Raw genomic sequence first — 16,991 nt, 5'->3', positions numbered from 1 at the left:
TCGGAATCATTCCGCCCAGAAATCCAATGGGCGTTTCTCCAGGAATGCTTCAAGAGCTGAAGACGCCTATTCACCACTCCAGGATCTTTTGAAGTCGTCTTCACCTCCTGGAGACGTCTTCAAGAAGACTTTGTAAACCAATGGGCAGTCCTCCAGCTGAAGACGGCTTCACATGATCCTGGAATCTTTAAGACTTCAAGAAGACGCTATGATCCAATGGGCATTTCTCCAGGAATGCTCCAGGAGCTGAAGACAGCTTCAAAGGATCCTGGAGTAGTGAGTACGCCTTATAATATAAATATAACTTGCTTGACCTTTAGAATTTACGAAAAGTTTAATTAACCTCAGGTGGTACTGGTGACTATGAACCACCTGCATTATGAGGATCAAAGTAAATACTAATCTTGTTATAAAACATCAATTACATCAGGAGTTTAATAAGAAACTGGCAAATGAGAGCGTTGGCGAGCATCTGCTAACACACACACACACACACACACACACACACACACATATATATATATGATGCTGAGAGCGTACAGAGAACACTTAGTTATATCCCGACTATAGATGCTGACTAATCCTCAGTGAATCATCAGCATAGCCAGACCTACTTAAGAGGATGGCTTGCACGCGAAGACATTCAGATTAAGTGAACAGGGTTTATTTTTATATATCTTACCCTTTTCCAGGATGTATTTCAGAACTCTTGCAAAATAATTCATAGGTATGCATTTCATTAATTTGCATACCTATTATAAAAAGCGGGATTTTCTTATAGGTTGTAAATGATTTAAGATACATATATTTGTTTTGATATTTTTGAATGAGTTGTAAATAATCATGCATTTATAATGTCTTCACTTAATTTTGTAAACTGCCAAAGAAACATGCACCAATGTTCACTCTTTTACTATCCCCCCCTGCCAGTTAATAGATAATTCCGTTTAACATGTCTAAATGACTTTGAGAGTAATTTGATATGGTATTGAATCTAGTACATAACTATATGTTTTTCACATAAAAATCATACGCAAGGTAATTTACAGTATTTAAATTTTATTCATTTGTCAATGTGATTGTTAAAGAATTATGGCTCTTTGTCAGTTAGGTTCACTGGTTCGTCAGACGATTCATTAACTGTAGTACGACCATGAAATGCCAATTTAATTCTAATCAACTGAGTTGATGTCCATGCTACATGCAAGATAGGAAGAACATGACTGAGAATGCACAGAAAACACCTACTAAAACAATTACAGTACAGTATAGTGATGGCTGCCGTCTCCACTGTAACTGCTAATTTATTTGGCTAGTTATCGTTATTGCCAGACATTAGGGTATTACTCCCTTCCTGACTGTAAATCATGGCCCATTTATAATGTTGCATGGGTAAATTTTAGTACTTTGACTACCTATTAAGAAATTGTCAATTTTCTTTCAGGTTTCAAAGAACAAGAATATCAATATAATTCAACATTCATTAATAAATTGTTACTAATTATACATTTAAAACGCCATCAACTTATTTTGTTAATTGCCAAATAGATATACACAATGTTCAATCTTACAGTAACACAGTCAATTTAAACTGTTTTGTCACTTGTTCTGTGAATCTGTCATTTGTCAAAGTAATTTGTTAGTCTGTCAATTTAATTTTAATCTGTCAAAGTGTTATCAAGAACTGTCAATTTAAAGTATGCATTGCCATTTATTTCGTTTAGCCTGTTCGAACTCAAAAGTGAAGATATATAAAGTGCTATGCACAGCTCATTCATGGCTACTGACATCCTAAAGTAACCATCCTGGTTACGCCGTTATAGAGGTTAATTGTTTTTCTCTTATTATATAGTTTTTGTACCTCCTGGGTTTACAGAACAGAGCGATTTTCCTATGAAGGAATTTCCATGTTTTGCGAAAATGTATTGACTTATTCTGAAATCGTTGTGTGATGATATACTATTTTTTTGTCTGGTTGCTTTGTGAACATGCAAGCATATTATGCGTGTTGCATAATTTGTCAATTCATGTGTCCAGTGAAACATTCTGTCGTATAGTTCTTATAAACATACTGGGTAAACAGATAACCTCGGAAAAAAGATTACGTACTTATTGCACAACTCTCTCCCTATCAAGATTACAGTAATTAGAAACGCATCCTTTCATCTTGATACTTATCTTTCACACAACATTCCAGTGTTGTGTCCGAACATCGACACGCTATTTGGTAAAAAAAGAGGTTTGGTAGAAAGCTAGATTTAATTTTTAAAGCGACAGAAGTAAGATAATATTAATTATAGAGCATTTATAACTACTTATTTAATTTTATCAATGGTTATTTTTAAGTTTTTTTATGATATTATCGAAAAGTTACACCATAACAGCTTAACCGGACACAGAATTTGTGACGCATGCGCAAAAGCTGTTTTAGCGTAAACAAAGTCTCGTCCGAAAGTATTGCTGTAATTTCAACTTTGACTTTTATGGTTACATTTCAGTCGTTTTCGATGCGAGAAACTTAACAAAAGCAAATAATTTCCTTTGTTTAACTGACAACACATCGTATTTTTCCAATAACAAACGAGATATATCCCAGATATTGCTGATGTCTAGCATCGCCAATTTTCCAGGCAACAGCGTACGGGATCACATGACCAGAGTTCCTGGAAGAGTCCAGTGATGCGCGGGTGTTGTTGTTGTTGCTGAGCCATACTGCAAATAAGTTCGCCAACAATATGACCGCTGTGGCCCCGGTGGATCACAGCACAGTGCCAAGAGAGTTGCAGTTCAAGGTCCTGGTCATCGGGGAGTTTGGCGTTGGTGAGTTGACCGAGATGCGATGTGTTTTTTATTATTTTTTTTTTGGGGGGGGGGCGACGGCGAGGTCTTGTTTACATTTTGGTCGGGGGTCCTTCATCGTAGCCCAGGCCAGGCTCGGGAAAACTTTAACCACGATAGAAGATGGATTTTATTCGTTTGTTTTCAGTTTCTCGACGTTTGTTTCGTGAAACGTCACCGCTGTGTGGAAAAGGGTATTACCCAACCCGAAAATATGGTGGGCTAGACTTCACCCTTTAGTAATGAATACGTGAATTTATTATACAAATTCCACAACTAGGTTAATGTATTTTAGGTATGATTTAACTCTGTTGCTGCAACCATCCTAGATATTGGATCTCCTATGCTTTGGTCGTAAGTCAGGTTAGGCTATTAGCTCAATACAAAAATCGTACCTTTACCAAGATAAGCAACTTAGATATTTTTTTACTTTATATTATTAGGTTATATTTGGTATAGGTGTTTCAGTGCTGTGGTCTTAAGCCTCCTTGAAGTGATTAGTACGAAGCTTGTGCTCAAGTCTATCGCAAGTTTACTGTTACCAAGATGCTTATATCTTTTGTGTATTACCATTCATTCCAGTGGGACTGATACTGAACATGGCACTCATGGGTGGTGCTGGTATTTAAGTATAAATTTACCATTGTTGACCGCCTTTTGATTACTTATTAACCTAATATTTATTCCCGAGTCGCTGGTAGTAAACACAGCACTCATCAGAGCGATTGTGGTATTAAAGTAAAAATTTACTATGTTGTATTATAAAATAAAAAATTTATTTCTGTAACACAATATTGTAAGCAAAAACTTACAGCTTAATTAGCACTTGAGGTGCCGTAGGTTGGCTATTTTGCAATGTTTAGAACACTATTGTACCTATCGATTTGCATGTAGTTAGCCTATTTTGTTTTGCTGCCATCCATGAACCATTTTTGGAGTGAATGTTTGAGCATAGCCAAATATGCCATCCATATGAAAACCACTTGTTTATGAATAATTAGGCTATATTGAGAAAAGCATAACTGCTGTTAGCAACTTTGTGGTGAATAGTAGATCGAAAGTTTCAGGCTTCTTTGAGTTAGTGGCAAAATGTAGAATTCTGCTTTGATATTAATGAGGAATGTTTGTTTTTGAAAGCTTTTGTATTGCTAAGAAAAGTAGATTCTTGGGAATACATTATCTTGAACCAAATGATTGCCTTTGGCACTGATGTTTATATGTAATTTCCAAACTTGTTAGGCCTGCTAGTTCACCTACTCAAAGGTTTTCATCTGTTGTTTTAGGATGTTGCAGCTTCCCCATTATTATTCTTAAACATTGGCTTGTTTCTGAAAACCCTCATACCGGTCATGACTTAATAGCAACTGTCCCCTTGTAATCTGGTCCTCCAACTCTCCTGAAGATCAACTCTCCAGAAGATTTGGGGATAACAATAAGAGTAAACATCCTAAACAGAAGTAATGTATTGGTAAGTAAATAAGGAAAAAAACAATTGAATGTTACAAAGTAATTACAATAAACCCACTACTCAAAATATTTGCTAACAAAACATTCAGCAGCCCAGTAACATCAGTAACAGGTTAGTTCTAAAAGGACTATTAGGTCTGGTCAAATGGTCAAACCAAGTATCACATCTAATGGACTGCAAGAGGAGGAATACTGAAAATCACCAGATTGAAAGAAAGTTAAGAATTAGTTGGGATCCTGTAGAGGTATATGACATGTCATGGATGAAATCAAGGGCTAGAATATATTCAGTATGTAAACAGGGAGTCATTTGACTGGAAATCATACCATAAGGAACAGAAGATGATAGCTTGGGCTGTTGTCAGCCAAACTGAATGTGAATGTTGACTTTTTGACAATAAGGATTTTGTTGTTAATTGGGTGGATATGCTTGTCTGTTTTTATCCATATTTTGGATCCAGAGGGTCTGTGCCAAGTAATGTAGTATACAGTATTTAGGTTGAAATTCTTAGGTAGAGATGATGTGAGGATGGGTCTGTGCCAAGTAATGCTGGATATTTGGGTTGAGCATTCACTAGAAGTCTTATGATTGCTAATGATTGAATTAAAAACCTAGAGTTCCCGCTACTTATTCCATTTTTCTTATATTTTTACTAATGATTGATATTTTTCACAGGCAAAACTGCTGTAATACGACGCTACACAGAAGGCCACTTCAGTCCCTACTACAAGCTAACCATAGGAGTGGATTTTGCAGTTAAAACCTTGGATTGGGACCCCAAAACTAAGGTCAATCTGCAGCTATGGTTAGTAAAAGTTGTTCTTTTAATGTTAAGTAAATTAGTTAGTAATTTATTGAATTTCAAGGTTTATACTTGTTTTTGTCTTTATTTACTTTTCCTATTCCAAAAGTCAAGGCAAAGGTAGTTTTAGTATAATAATCAGTGTTGTTTCATTATTTGGTATGCTGTGGGCTATAACTGGACAGTTAAGTTTTATACAAAAGATGGGAATTTATGGAATGAAAGATAAATTATTACTAGATGTATATAGTGCAATGAGAACCTGTTAAGTAAGCTCATATTGGGGGAAATTGTAGACATACTAGGCAGTACAGTAATTGCTACTAAGATTCACAGCCTATGGGATTTTAAGTAATACCAAACCAAATAATTATTATTGCCATGTTATAAATGTTGCTAAATTATTATGATGTGGTATGTGTCATAAATGAAATATCTTGTGCTGTCCTGCTTTTAAAGTCAGAGGTGTGGTCTTATTGAGAAGGATTGTAAGTTAGAAATGACAGTAGATTTTTTGATAATTGTGCTGTTAGCCACAAACAAAAGAGTGTACGTTGGGTATTGTCAGATGTGTGAAACAGAGAATACAAGATACCAACCACAGGAGAAATTGAGAAGTTGCAAAGCTGTGGTTGGGGTAATGGAGTTGCAGCAAAAAATGATCGTGGAGACAAGTGTTAATGTCCCAAATTGTGTCAATCAGGAATAGAACACTGCAGATTAGTTGGTAAATTAGAAGTACTGTATTTTTATGTTAATATTCATGTAGTTATGGGGACTTAGAATTAATTGCTGAATGTGTTTGTTTTACAGTTACAGTATTAGGCTTTCATCAAGAAACTCTCTTGTTGTTGTGTTGAGTGTCACGATATTGAGGATTTGACAAGTTATATGGAATCTTCAGTGTGATTTGGTAAAAGTGAATGTTCTGTGTAGTGCCTTTGATGAAGAAGGAACCTGATTAAGAAACTTACAGTGAACACTACAGTCCTGATTTTCTGATTCATGAAAGAGTGAATCATTGAAATTTTTTTATATGAGTTTTGTTGTTTTGTTCTTTGTTTTTCTCAGCTTAATCCCATGTTGTGATTACTGTTTTTAATTAGCCTTTTCCAGGTGTTTCTATCTTGTGTCCTTCCTTTGTCTTTTCCTTTGTCTCATGTCTTCCCAAATGCAGTCTCTTGCCTTTCTTTGCATCCCCAGCACCTCCATTCCATGACATCTCCAGCAACATATCTTTCATATGTTAGTTCCCCAAACCATCTCATTCTTGACTCTTGGGCATTCTGGGACACTTATTGACTTGTTGATCATCTGATGTATTTTCTGATCCTATCCTGTCTCTTGTCACTCCACTCATCCATCTGAACATCCGAATTTTGCCACATCTAACTCATTTTAATCTAGTTTCTTCAGTGTTGCCATTCCTGATCTATTTTCTTTGATGGTTACACTTCTAGCCCGTGTACCATAGTAGGTTCTACCACCTCATCATGTACTTTGCCCTTCAGCTGAATAAGTATGCATGATGCTACCCTCTAGTTATTTCATATGGCTTTAATGTGATTGATAACCTCTTTATTCTTATCTGCTATGTCTATTATTTAGACCAGGCACTCAGACATTCTCTGATGTTTGCTTCTCACAGCTTAAATATGGCTTGCTGGTCATCAGTCATCTGATGTCTCATATGCTCAGTCTTTTATTGGTCAACATACTTCCCTGTAATTTCCAATTAATTTCTACCTGTTGAGCCTTCTGTCTAGCCTCCAAAACCCATCATATATAGTAGATGGCGGGCTTTGTGGAATAATGATCAACTGTAACAAATTAAAACATTAAACCAACTGTTAGATTATGGATGTTTTCATTCCAAAAAGAAAGCCTTTTTGAAATCATATCCAGTCTTCGAAATGGTCAATTTTGTTTGACCCCCTTCATATTTGATGAATAATCCACATGACCCAATCCCTCAGTGGGGAGGAATGTTTAATAACACTTAAATATATCCCAGAGCACTTGCAATCAAGCATATCTTTTGTGACTGCCCACCTTTCAATCAACAGCAGATGTAAAGTAAGGGAAGTAAGTCCTTGGAGAGAAGTTACGTCAGAATCATAAATGATGTCAGTTCATAATCACAAATGTTGTCAGTTCTTCTAATTATTAAATTTTGAAGGAGTTGCAATATAATGACGACCTAGTTTATTCATTAGGAACAAACCCTTTGTGCCAGCTCTGGGATTAGTTGAGAATGCTAATTTAGTGTTGTTTAAACTTTATTAATACTAAAAAATAGCTGACCATCCATTGGTATAGTAAGTTAAATGGCAGTCATACTTTCCAGTTGGACTTTTTAGAACCCTGAAGTGTAAGGAATATATTTTCTTATATGGTATTAGTCTTAAAAAAGGTGGCAGAAAAGTTCTTGCATTAACGTCTAAAGATCTTTGCTTCAGCTGTATTTAGTATCTAGTGTTGAAAGCCCATTTTCTCTCTCTCTCTCTCTCTCTCTCTCTCTCTCTCTCTCTCTCTCTCTCTCTCTCTCTCTCTCTCTCTCTCTCTCTCTCTCATATTAGGCAGACAAGTTTTGAAGAAATTGTACACTTGAAAAATTTCTTGTCCATATTCATTGAATAGGCAGACAAGTTTTGAAGAAATTGTACACTTGAAAAATTTCTTGTCCATATTCATTGTGGGGTCATTAGTCACTATAAAGGAGATGTTGAGTCAGCCAGTCAGTAGTTGAAAATTAATGCAGTTGAGATCACTGTCTAAAAAAAGTAATAGTACCTGTATTTAGATTTAAATAACACCATTGCAGTGCATGTTTTATAACGTGTTCTTTTTTACAGGAACGTATCCCATTTTGTCACTAAGAATTTCTAATCATTGTTCCAATTTTTCATCATATATTTTTCTTTGTTCTTGATTTTATCCAAGAAATTCATGCTTGCAAATATATGAAGTATGATTCTGTAGCAATTTTAAGGCTACAATATAACCTTTTGTGAGATTTTTTCCCCCTAAAAGTGCTTTGTGACCAAGCTTCCATAGTTGGTGGATCTAGTCTTACGATGACTGCATTTGTCAAATGAGAGTATGTATTTTTAGGACGTTTATCATTATGTATTGTATTGTGCACATCATACCTTCAAACACATTTTTGTTCTCAGGGACATTGCCGGTCATGAGAGATTTGGACATATGACAAGGGTCTACTATAAATATGCGTAAGTGTTGTTGATAACATAGTAACTGTTTTCTTAGCACACAGGAGTCATGCTTTCATGTTTCTTTAATATCTATACTACAGTGATTTCCTCTTTAAACTTGATGTTTATGAAGCAAATGAAGAAATTTGTAGACTGTTTCCTGTTGAGGCATCATCTGGCTACGGATGTTTTCTTGTTTCTTACGGTACGTGTTTGTACAATGTAAATTCAGCTGTCAATTTGTTTACAAAACTATTTATGAACTAGTATACAGTATTTTGCGATGCCTTGAGAATGAGTTGATGTCTAACCTCTGATTTTCTAATATCCTTAACAGGGTGGCAGCTATTGTTGTATTTGATCTCTCAAGACCTCCGACATTTGAAGCTGTTCTTAAAGTGAGTAGTTTGTCTTGTAATTCCTTTCAGTTTGATAAGCTTATTGATTTAAAGTATGGACGTATTGCAAGTGCAGTCCACAAACCAATTTTACAATCATAAATTGTCCTAGACACTTCAGTCTCTTAAAAAGGTACCAGCATTTTGGCAGTACTGCTGTGCATGTGTGGTTACATTCAGAAGTTTAAAGGACATCAGTTTGCAGCAGAGGCAAAGGACAGGGATTGCGCTGTTGCACCTAGAGACTGAACATGCACACTTAACGGGCTCTCAAGCCTTGGGATATCCAGTCAGATGGTTGCTGAAACTCAGCTGGTGGACTTAAACAATTATAGAGTACAGTTGTTGCAGGCCACTGAAGGATTGGTGGGGATAATAAACTTGGTGCAAGTGTCTTAGGTTTGAAAGTTGGGGTCGTTACTTGTTTTCATCATATTTTGTTAGTATGTGTGTTAGCTGCAGTAATAGTGCAGTTACTGATAATTGTAAAGATGAAGTTAAATGTATATTAAAGGTATGGTATGTTTAATTTGAAGAGGTGAAAATTGTAGAACCAGATGAAGTAGACACTGGAGGTGTAGTAACAATTATAGAGGTGTGGCAAGGTCATAAATGTATACCTTGTGAATGTTTGAATCTTTCTTTTGGTGGTGTAAATTTACTGTTGTTGTTTTAACAAATGAATTTCAGTGCCAGCGTTTTTGGCCAAATAATAGAATCCTATGTCGTTAATTGTTGTGTTTTGTGCAATCAGTGTGGAAATTGCTGCTGAAGATTGACTTGATTGATTTCTCTTTGCAGTGGGTCAGTGACATAAGGGAAAAGGTCACCCTGAATGATGGCAGACCTCTTCCTGTCCTGCTTTTGGCCAACAAGTGTGATATTGAGTCCATCAGTATTCAGCCAGAAGTGATTTCAAACTTCTGCAAGCAGCACCTCATTGATGCTTGGTTCCTAACATCTGCCAAAGAAGACATTAACATTGGTTAGTAATAACATAAATTATTGGGAACGTAGAGCATTCCATTTAGTCTGAACCCCAGTTTTGAAAAATTTTGAAAGTTTTCCTGACAGTGTTAAGGGTGTTTGTGCCACCAACTTTATAAAAGGTTGGAAAGCTTCCAGAAAGCACTTGGCTCCATTGCCGTGAATGGATCTTATAACAGCCCGTTATATATTTTGCATTCAGTTCGATTTTCATTTTGCACAGCCCCCATTTTCTCTTTTCGCATAAAGTATTTTGTTTTGGTAGAAACTTTTTGAGCAAGTTGGTGGCTTCAAGGCTTGTTTCTTGAAAATGAGTTTTCATTAGGAGTAATCATAGGTACTAATAATAGCAGTAATGAAATGTAGTTGAACTGGGAATTTTTGGTGAAATGAATGTTTGGCAATATATTAAAATACAGTCAGAATTGTTTCACCCGTGTTAAGTTGGCTAATTTTTTTTCAATAGAGGTTGCCATGAAATGGCTTGTGGGTCGCATCCTTGAGGTTCGTTCGACTTCCCAGGCGCCAAGGCCTATTGTCCGAACCCTTGCCCCAGAAGAGCCCCAGAAAAGCCAACATCATTTTGTTGCAGGTAAGTTCATAGCGACTGGATTTTACTATAAACTCTCTTGGAATCAGATAATACCATGCTATTAGTTGTTCCGATTTTTGTGTTTACGTAACAAGAAATTAAACATCCATGAGATATACAGCACTGCAAATATATTCTTTTTCTGAAAGTTGCTAAATATGGAATGTGGTATTTTTTGGCAGTTTCTGATTCATATTCTCACTAGGATTACATATCCCCTACATATTGTATCTCTCACTGTCTCACATATGCATGAAGTGTTGCAAAGTTGCAAATGATAGCTTTAAGGCTTTCTGTAGCCCTCATGAGAACACAAGACTTAATTTTTTTCCAGATGAGGGATATGGAAAAAAATTGTTGTGTTGGTAAAACGGTGAGGAGTCACCGAATTTTTCAATTGAGCTGTACGCTGGAGTCCAGCTGGTACAGCATCCTGTTGTGTAGCCCGGCTGGGAAGCGGCAACGTTCTTGTGGATGGCGGGAGCCGTGTTTTGGGCATTGGTTCTAGATTTTTGGATGGGTACTAACAAGGTTTAAATTTCTTTCAATATTTTTTTTTTTTGTGCCCAGTATTATCGTCCTAGTCATAACAGAGAGCTGGGAAATTTATTTTTAGGTTAATGGAATAAATTTTGTAAAATCAATTTTTTTTTGTGGAATGTGTAAATGTTTTCAGGAGAATTTTATTAGGTTTAAGTATATATTTTAGATTTTTAAGGTTTTTTTTCCATGTTCTTCAAGTTCATAGTTTGTATATATCTTTTGTACTTGCAGTGTCTATATTGTGTTGTTTTTCCTTTAGTAACATTGAAAGTGCCTGATGAATAACTATTCCGTCCAATATCTAGCTTTCACTGCCAGGACTAAGTTGTGCAGTTGGTTGTCCTCTAATGTGGCAGACATTTTGTACGGACAGCAAAGTCTCTTTGTGTCCTTGTCTTGTGATATGGGAAGGCCATCGCTTGGGTCGTTCATCCCGATTGATTGTTGGGCTTTTTTGATTAGGCCTCTGGCTGTCATGAACCACAGCCAAGAGTCTATTTTGTCTTGGGTGTCTGTGATAAGACACAAACATTTACTTCAAACTGTTAAGCAATCGTACAAAAGTTAGCTTCCCCTTTATCACAGAAGTAATTGTTCCGAGCTGTTCAATGTTTTGAGGTGCCATGGAAGTAGTCATACAGGGGTTCTGTTGAGCTACGATAGCACGTAAGGTTGACCCTTTGCAGCTAGGTAGATCTCAGGTTTTGAACTTTTTTTTTTTTGAGGTCATTGACATCATTATTTTGTGGGAGCAAGTCCATTTTTTACTGGTATATCGCCTGAAGACTTACAAATCTATAACCACGTGTCTGTAACTGAATTCTTACATTTATTACTCCTTTGATGACCTTGTAATCCTCTTTACATCTCAGGGATAGATTGTTTTCATGATGTATTTTGCAATATAAGAGCTGTGGTGAACTCAGTTTGTGCCTTCCTCACAAAGGTCTTGTCTGTCTCAAATGTTAATACTGTAAAGAGCAATAATAATAATATCCAGTGTTTGATATATACTTATATGGGTTATTACTATTTTTTCTAAAGTGCAGTAATATGTGACTTCTTACTCTTACAAAGTTGCAAAATCTAGTATAAAGTGATTTTCATTTTATGAGCAGATTTGAGGTTCTCATTATTTTTTTTTTTTTTTTTGTCGAGTGGTTAGTTAGTTATAAATGATTTGTTTAACCAGAAACAAACATTTTGTCAAAGTGAATGGTCACTCAGGGTCAAATTTGAGGTAGCTTGTTGCAATTATTTCTGTGATAAAATCTTTTGATATAAGGGACTCACTATACTGGATAGGGTTAGCGACTTATACTCATGGTTACAATGCAGATAGCGTGCTTATCATCAGAGTCCTACGTATTTTTAAGGAAGATGCATATGCATATATTTTACAAATCTTCAACCAAAGTGCTTTGATAGGACCGGTTTGTTTCGTAGTAGCATTTGCTGATTTGTGTTCCCTTTCTCTTTCTTTTTTTAGTAACAAAATCAGAAAATGCACACTAGATACCTTTCGGGTCTTGCAGAATGTGTGGTTGTGAAACACAAGAAGACCTGAATGATGAATGTCTATCTGTGTTAAGTACACCTGGTGCATATGTTAAATATGTACAGTCACCATCTATGTACATTTGGCCATAATTTTCAATTTTAGGGAGCTAGAATTTTTTTGTTTTCTGACCAAAGAGTACCTATTATAAAATGTGGATTTTTTTTCCACAAAGTTAAATTTATGGTTACTTTTTATACAAACTTTTTCTTATGTTGATCTTTTTGAGGACATTAAGAATTGTGGTATTTCTTGGTTTTAATAATAGCACTAAGCAACTATATAAATGTTGTTTTAGGTTTAATAAAACTTTATATGTTCAGCTTTTTCTTCATGCAAGAAGAGTTTTCTTTTAGCTATGAAACTGTGTATGTCATATTTTTAAGTATTCAACATAATTTTAATTACTCTTCTTTGGTGAAATGTTTTGTCAATGATAACAACATTATTGAGATTTCACTCATATTTACACAAATTTCTTGTTCTGAAATATTTGTCAGTTATAACAAAACTTAACAATTATACTGTAAAATGGACATATGTTTACAGTTAGAAGTTTCTTGGTATCATGATGTGAATTTTTTGTTTGTATTTAAGATACAGATTGTTAGTCCCCCATTGTATTTGTTCCCATTTACCATGTTATTTTGTAGAATATAGATGGTTTTAATTTGTAAGCCCCTTGCACAATTCTTGAGGTCATCGAAGGGGTCATCGAGAAATATTTGGTCTTTTACGAGGCATCACCTAGAAATCATGGGATACAAAAAGATTGGAAATTATGGCTGAACTTGATTGTTGAATACAACCTTCCTTATCTTCCCGTTAGTTGGAAGGTAAAGGAATGAACATGTAGATATTTGTAATATAGATCAATAGGATTTATATATTATATTTTTGGAGAGAAAGCTTATAATAGAGATGCCATATATTTGATAGTGTACAGTGTTCCTTAGATGTAATGTGGGTGTCTTGAAGAATTCAGCTGGTGTGGTTGGGTTTCTGTTGATTTTAACTCAGATAACCTCCTGTGGCCGGTCCAGGGAGTGGTGTTTCTAAAAAATTTTTGTATTTCAGTTTAGTGAAGGATGCATGTTTAAAGTGTACACAAAAATTACTTTGTAAATGTTACGAGAAGATAGGCTGTAAATTGGTATGTACATAATTAACTACCTGGACTATTTTAATTCTCATGTAAAGTTTTAAGAAACCGTACTCCTGTCCCAGTCTCTTGGAATCCCCTGCAGGAAAGGGGCTGATCCAGAAACTTGTTTCACTGTACCCATAGTTAGCGTTCTCAATGTCACTTTCACATCATCGTTTTATCTGATTCCATCGCGGGCTTGAATACTTGTAAGGAATGTGACGTAGCATCGTGATAGCTTTGGAGCATCGCTGGTATGATTATATCTTTCTTTAGGCAGTTTCATCTGAAGCAAAGAAGGGAAGGAATTCATGAGTCCCTTAACGGGGAATCCTGAAATGTTTCAAAAAGTACCCCCCCTTCATTCCCAGTGTTGCTCACATAGGTTTTAGAGCTGAAATGATTTCTTTCCAGTATTTAAGCCTTGGATTGCACACTAATGTAGTGGTTTATTAGCCTTGCTGAAATCAAGAGTGCTGTGCAACTATTAAATGATTGCCATAAGCTTTTCTGGAAATGAAGTACATTAATACTTATTTCATTAAGTACAGGACATATTTTCTTTTAAGAAATAAAAGAAAACAATACTTGAATCTAGTAGGAGTCAGGTGTGGTGTTATGTTATTGGACCTGAGTGTCAGGATATAGAGTAATTCCATACTCAATTCAATTGCTTAATGCTTGCTATCTACATTTGTGTTTCCTCGGTTGTTGCATGAAGACAATCAATTTTACAGTATTGCAGGAGGTGAGGAATTGAATATTTTATAAAAGCTGCTGGGTCGAGTTTGGGGAATGCTAATATTGTCCCCCAGAGGACTTTAGCAGAGATGAACTGAAATACCGGCAGTTAAAGAAAAATAGAACTTGCATTTGTTACTTTCCAGTAACCTTAGCAGCTGTTTTTTCTTGGGTTATGAATTGAGTAGACTTCGACACTGTGCGTGAACTACTGTTTGTTCAGTTTGAGTTGGCTATCCTTTTGAAGGTAGATTTTTCTCTCTTTCGATGTCTCTCTTTGTCTTTCTCGCTCATTCTCTGTCTCTGTGATGATTTTTTAAAAAGTCATGTGTTATTTGAAAAAAGAAAAATTTTGGTGATCAGATTGTATTCTTAGTTCACTCTGATTCTTTGTGAGCCTTTTGTAGAGGTAAAGACAAGGGTGTGTTGTCACTATCCCCAATTTATTTGTGCTATTTTATAGGAAAGCATATGTTAGTACACACATTTCCAAGTATCATCCCTTACTAAGAGTATCTTACATTCCTACAAGATCCCTGACAACTATTTTGTAGTGGTCTGGTTCCATTATGTGTAATCTAAAGTTAACGTTGTCTGTTTTCCTGCATTTTTGCAGGTTAAGAGTACTTTGGTAATGTCAGAAACGGGGAAAATTTCTTGGTTGCATAGTTAAAATTTTATCAAGTATATATGTAGGTTTCAGAAGACAAGCTTCTATCTTGAGGCCTTCTGTTCCATGATATTTCTTTTGACTGAACTCAGTGGTCTGGTTAAACTATTTTCTGTAATTGACCTTGTCAGTTTAGCAAATTCTTGCGTACCTGGCATGCCTGTTTTTTCATTTACCAGTTTTTATGAGATCTTGCAATGCTTGTTAATTGATTATAAGTACTATTTAATCCAGTTGAGGTTTATTTAGCTGTTGTGGAAGATTATTTTATTATTGTTCTTGATTATTACGTTTTTTATAAATTAGTTTAATGAGATCACTGAGACACATCTCTTGACTCTGCCAGGGTTCACAGTGCATATCATTCCCTCAGACTGTATTTTTGCTCAATTTCTTCCAAGTTCCAGTTTCACGATGTGGTTTGCCTTGATTAAATTAGTCTTTTGGTACAAGAGGTTCTTGATTCTGGGTTGGGAGCTGCTCACTTTGTGACTGCGTGTGAAAACTAGAGACGCCTGATTCTGTGGGTGTTTCTAAGTACTTTGTTTTGTGTATGCAGCTGTTACTACATTAACTAGCAGTTGTTTTTCCTTTGTATATGCAGCTCGTACTCTGTTAACTCCTGTTGTTTTCTCCATTATGCAGTTTTTCAATATTCTGCTATCAATTTGGCTAACAAATACTCTGAGGTATTTCTTTTTAACATTTTTAAATTCTTGTTATTATTGAAGAACAGTTTTTATGTTCTTGAATCAGTGATTTTAATGAAATACCAAATTCCAGCACAGCTTTATCAGAACTCATGTTCTTGGAAAGTGGCTGCCCATTTTTGTCCGAGATGAAGAGTATTGAACATTTTTCTGCTGTTTATCAGAGGCTGAAATCTTGAGGCTTTAAATTTTTACACAGATTTTTTGTAAATTTATTTAAGTATCGTATGGGCTGTATCTGCAGTTCTTGTCAGCATTTAGTATATTTCTGGGGGGTAGAAGATGGCAGTACTTTCACTGTTACTTAACATTTCTAATGATGCAGACAAGTAAATATTTAAAAAATGATGTGCTTTGTCAATGAATATTTTTATAACATTGGTAAAGTACCCTCAGATATTTTTCACAACTTTCATAAGTATTGAAAAAGATATAACACTATTTAAGGCAGATTCATAAAAATTTCTGAATGCAGTGTTTAACTTTATGAAGGTAATGACAGTTTTGTAATACTGCTGAATTAGGTAATGGAAAGAAGGAAACTTTTTAACTTGATCTTTGTATACCTATAATGCAGCTACAGTTCTTGGTACAACATTGTACTCTACACATGTGGGTTTCTTTCTTGCGGTACTCCTTTGATATTTTACTCACACACTTTCCCAGGTTTTTCAGAAGTGCGCAAACACACAGAGTGTAAGTTATATTCTTGTCGTTGGTAAGGAAGATTGTCATGTGGTTGAACTAATATTTGTATTGTTCATTCAGAATCACAAAATTTGGCCAAAATGTTTTGGCTGGTTGAAGAGTAATGCATCCTGAAAAGGAGAATATTGGCAGAAGAATATACTTTTCAAGAATTGAGGGGAATTTTATGTAGTCAATTTAAGTCTGTTTTTGTCTTGGTTGGATGATTTAATCATGGTCTTGTGGAATCTGTGGAAAGAAGGTATTTTAGTGACTAGGTTTATGTTATCTTGTTTTCAGGAAGTTTTTTAGTTTGTTTACATTTGTAAAGTGTTCGTCTGTTAGCATTTTAGGCTTAAGTTTTTTGGTGTCGTGGTGGTAACAAAATGCTTCGAGCTCAGTGCTTTGACATCCTCATTGTGTTGTAAGTTTAATAAGGGTCTTAATGAGCACTTGAACACAGAATTCTGGCTTTGGATTTCATTTAGATTTTGTTCCTGTCTTGGTCGTCTTACCTTATTTTCTCACCCATACATGACTTCTTTATTCAAAAGGAGGGTTTTCATGTAAAACATCAGCATTCATGCTACATGATGTAGTTAAAGGGGAAGGAAGTTTGTTCTGTCTAGATTTGTGAG

General features: G+C 35.5%; 1 protein-coding gene across 2 annotated transcripts; it reads left to right on the top strand.

Annotated features, from left to right (window-relative positions):
• Positions 1 to 2,414: 2,414 nt before the first annotated feature.
• On the top strand, positions 2,415 to 14,636 carry LOC136826139 (ras-related protein Rab-32B-like). 2 transcript variants are annotated; one of them, XM_067083132.1, is made up of 8 exons: positions 2,415 to 2,462; positions 2,631 to 2,820; positions 4,982 to 5,111; positions 8,285 to 8,341; positions 8,661 to 8,721; positions 9,523 to 9,706; positions 10,175 to 10,300; positions 10,635 to 14,636. In XM_067083132.1, the coding sequence occupies exons 2-8, from the start codon at positions 2,736 to 2,738 to the stop codon at positions 10,667 to 10,669; spliced, it is 678 nt and encodes a 225-aa protein (XP_066939233.1). In that variant the 5' UTR covers positions 2,415 to 2,462; positions 2,631 to 2,735; the 3' UTR covers positions 10,670 to 14,636. The 2 variants fall into 2 exon arrangements, with proteins under 2 accessions (XP_066939233.1, XP_066939234.1); XM_067083133.1 differs by lacking the exon at positions 2,415 to 2,462 and having other exon boundaries at positions 2,611 to 2,820.
• Positions 14,637 to 16,991: the final 2,355 nt, after the last annotated feature.

Source organism: Macrobrachium rosenbergii, chromosome 40 (assembly GCF_040412425.1).
Source record: "Macrobrachium rosenbergii isolate ZJJX-2024 chromosome 40, ASM4041242v1, whole genome shotgun sequence".
Lineage (NCBI taxonomy): Eukaryota > Metazoa > Arthropoda > Malacostraca > Decapoda > Palaemonidae > Macrobrachium > Macrobrachium rosenbergii.
Note: the sequence above shows the minus strand (reverse complement) of the source record. Positions and strands in the feature narration are given on the sequence as shown.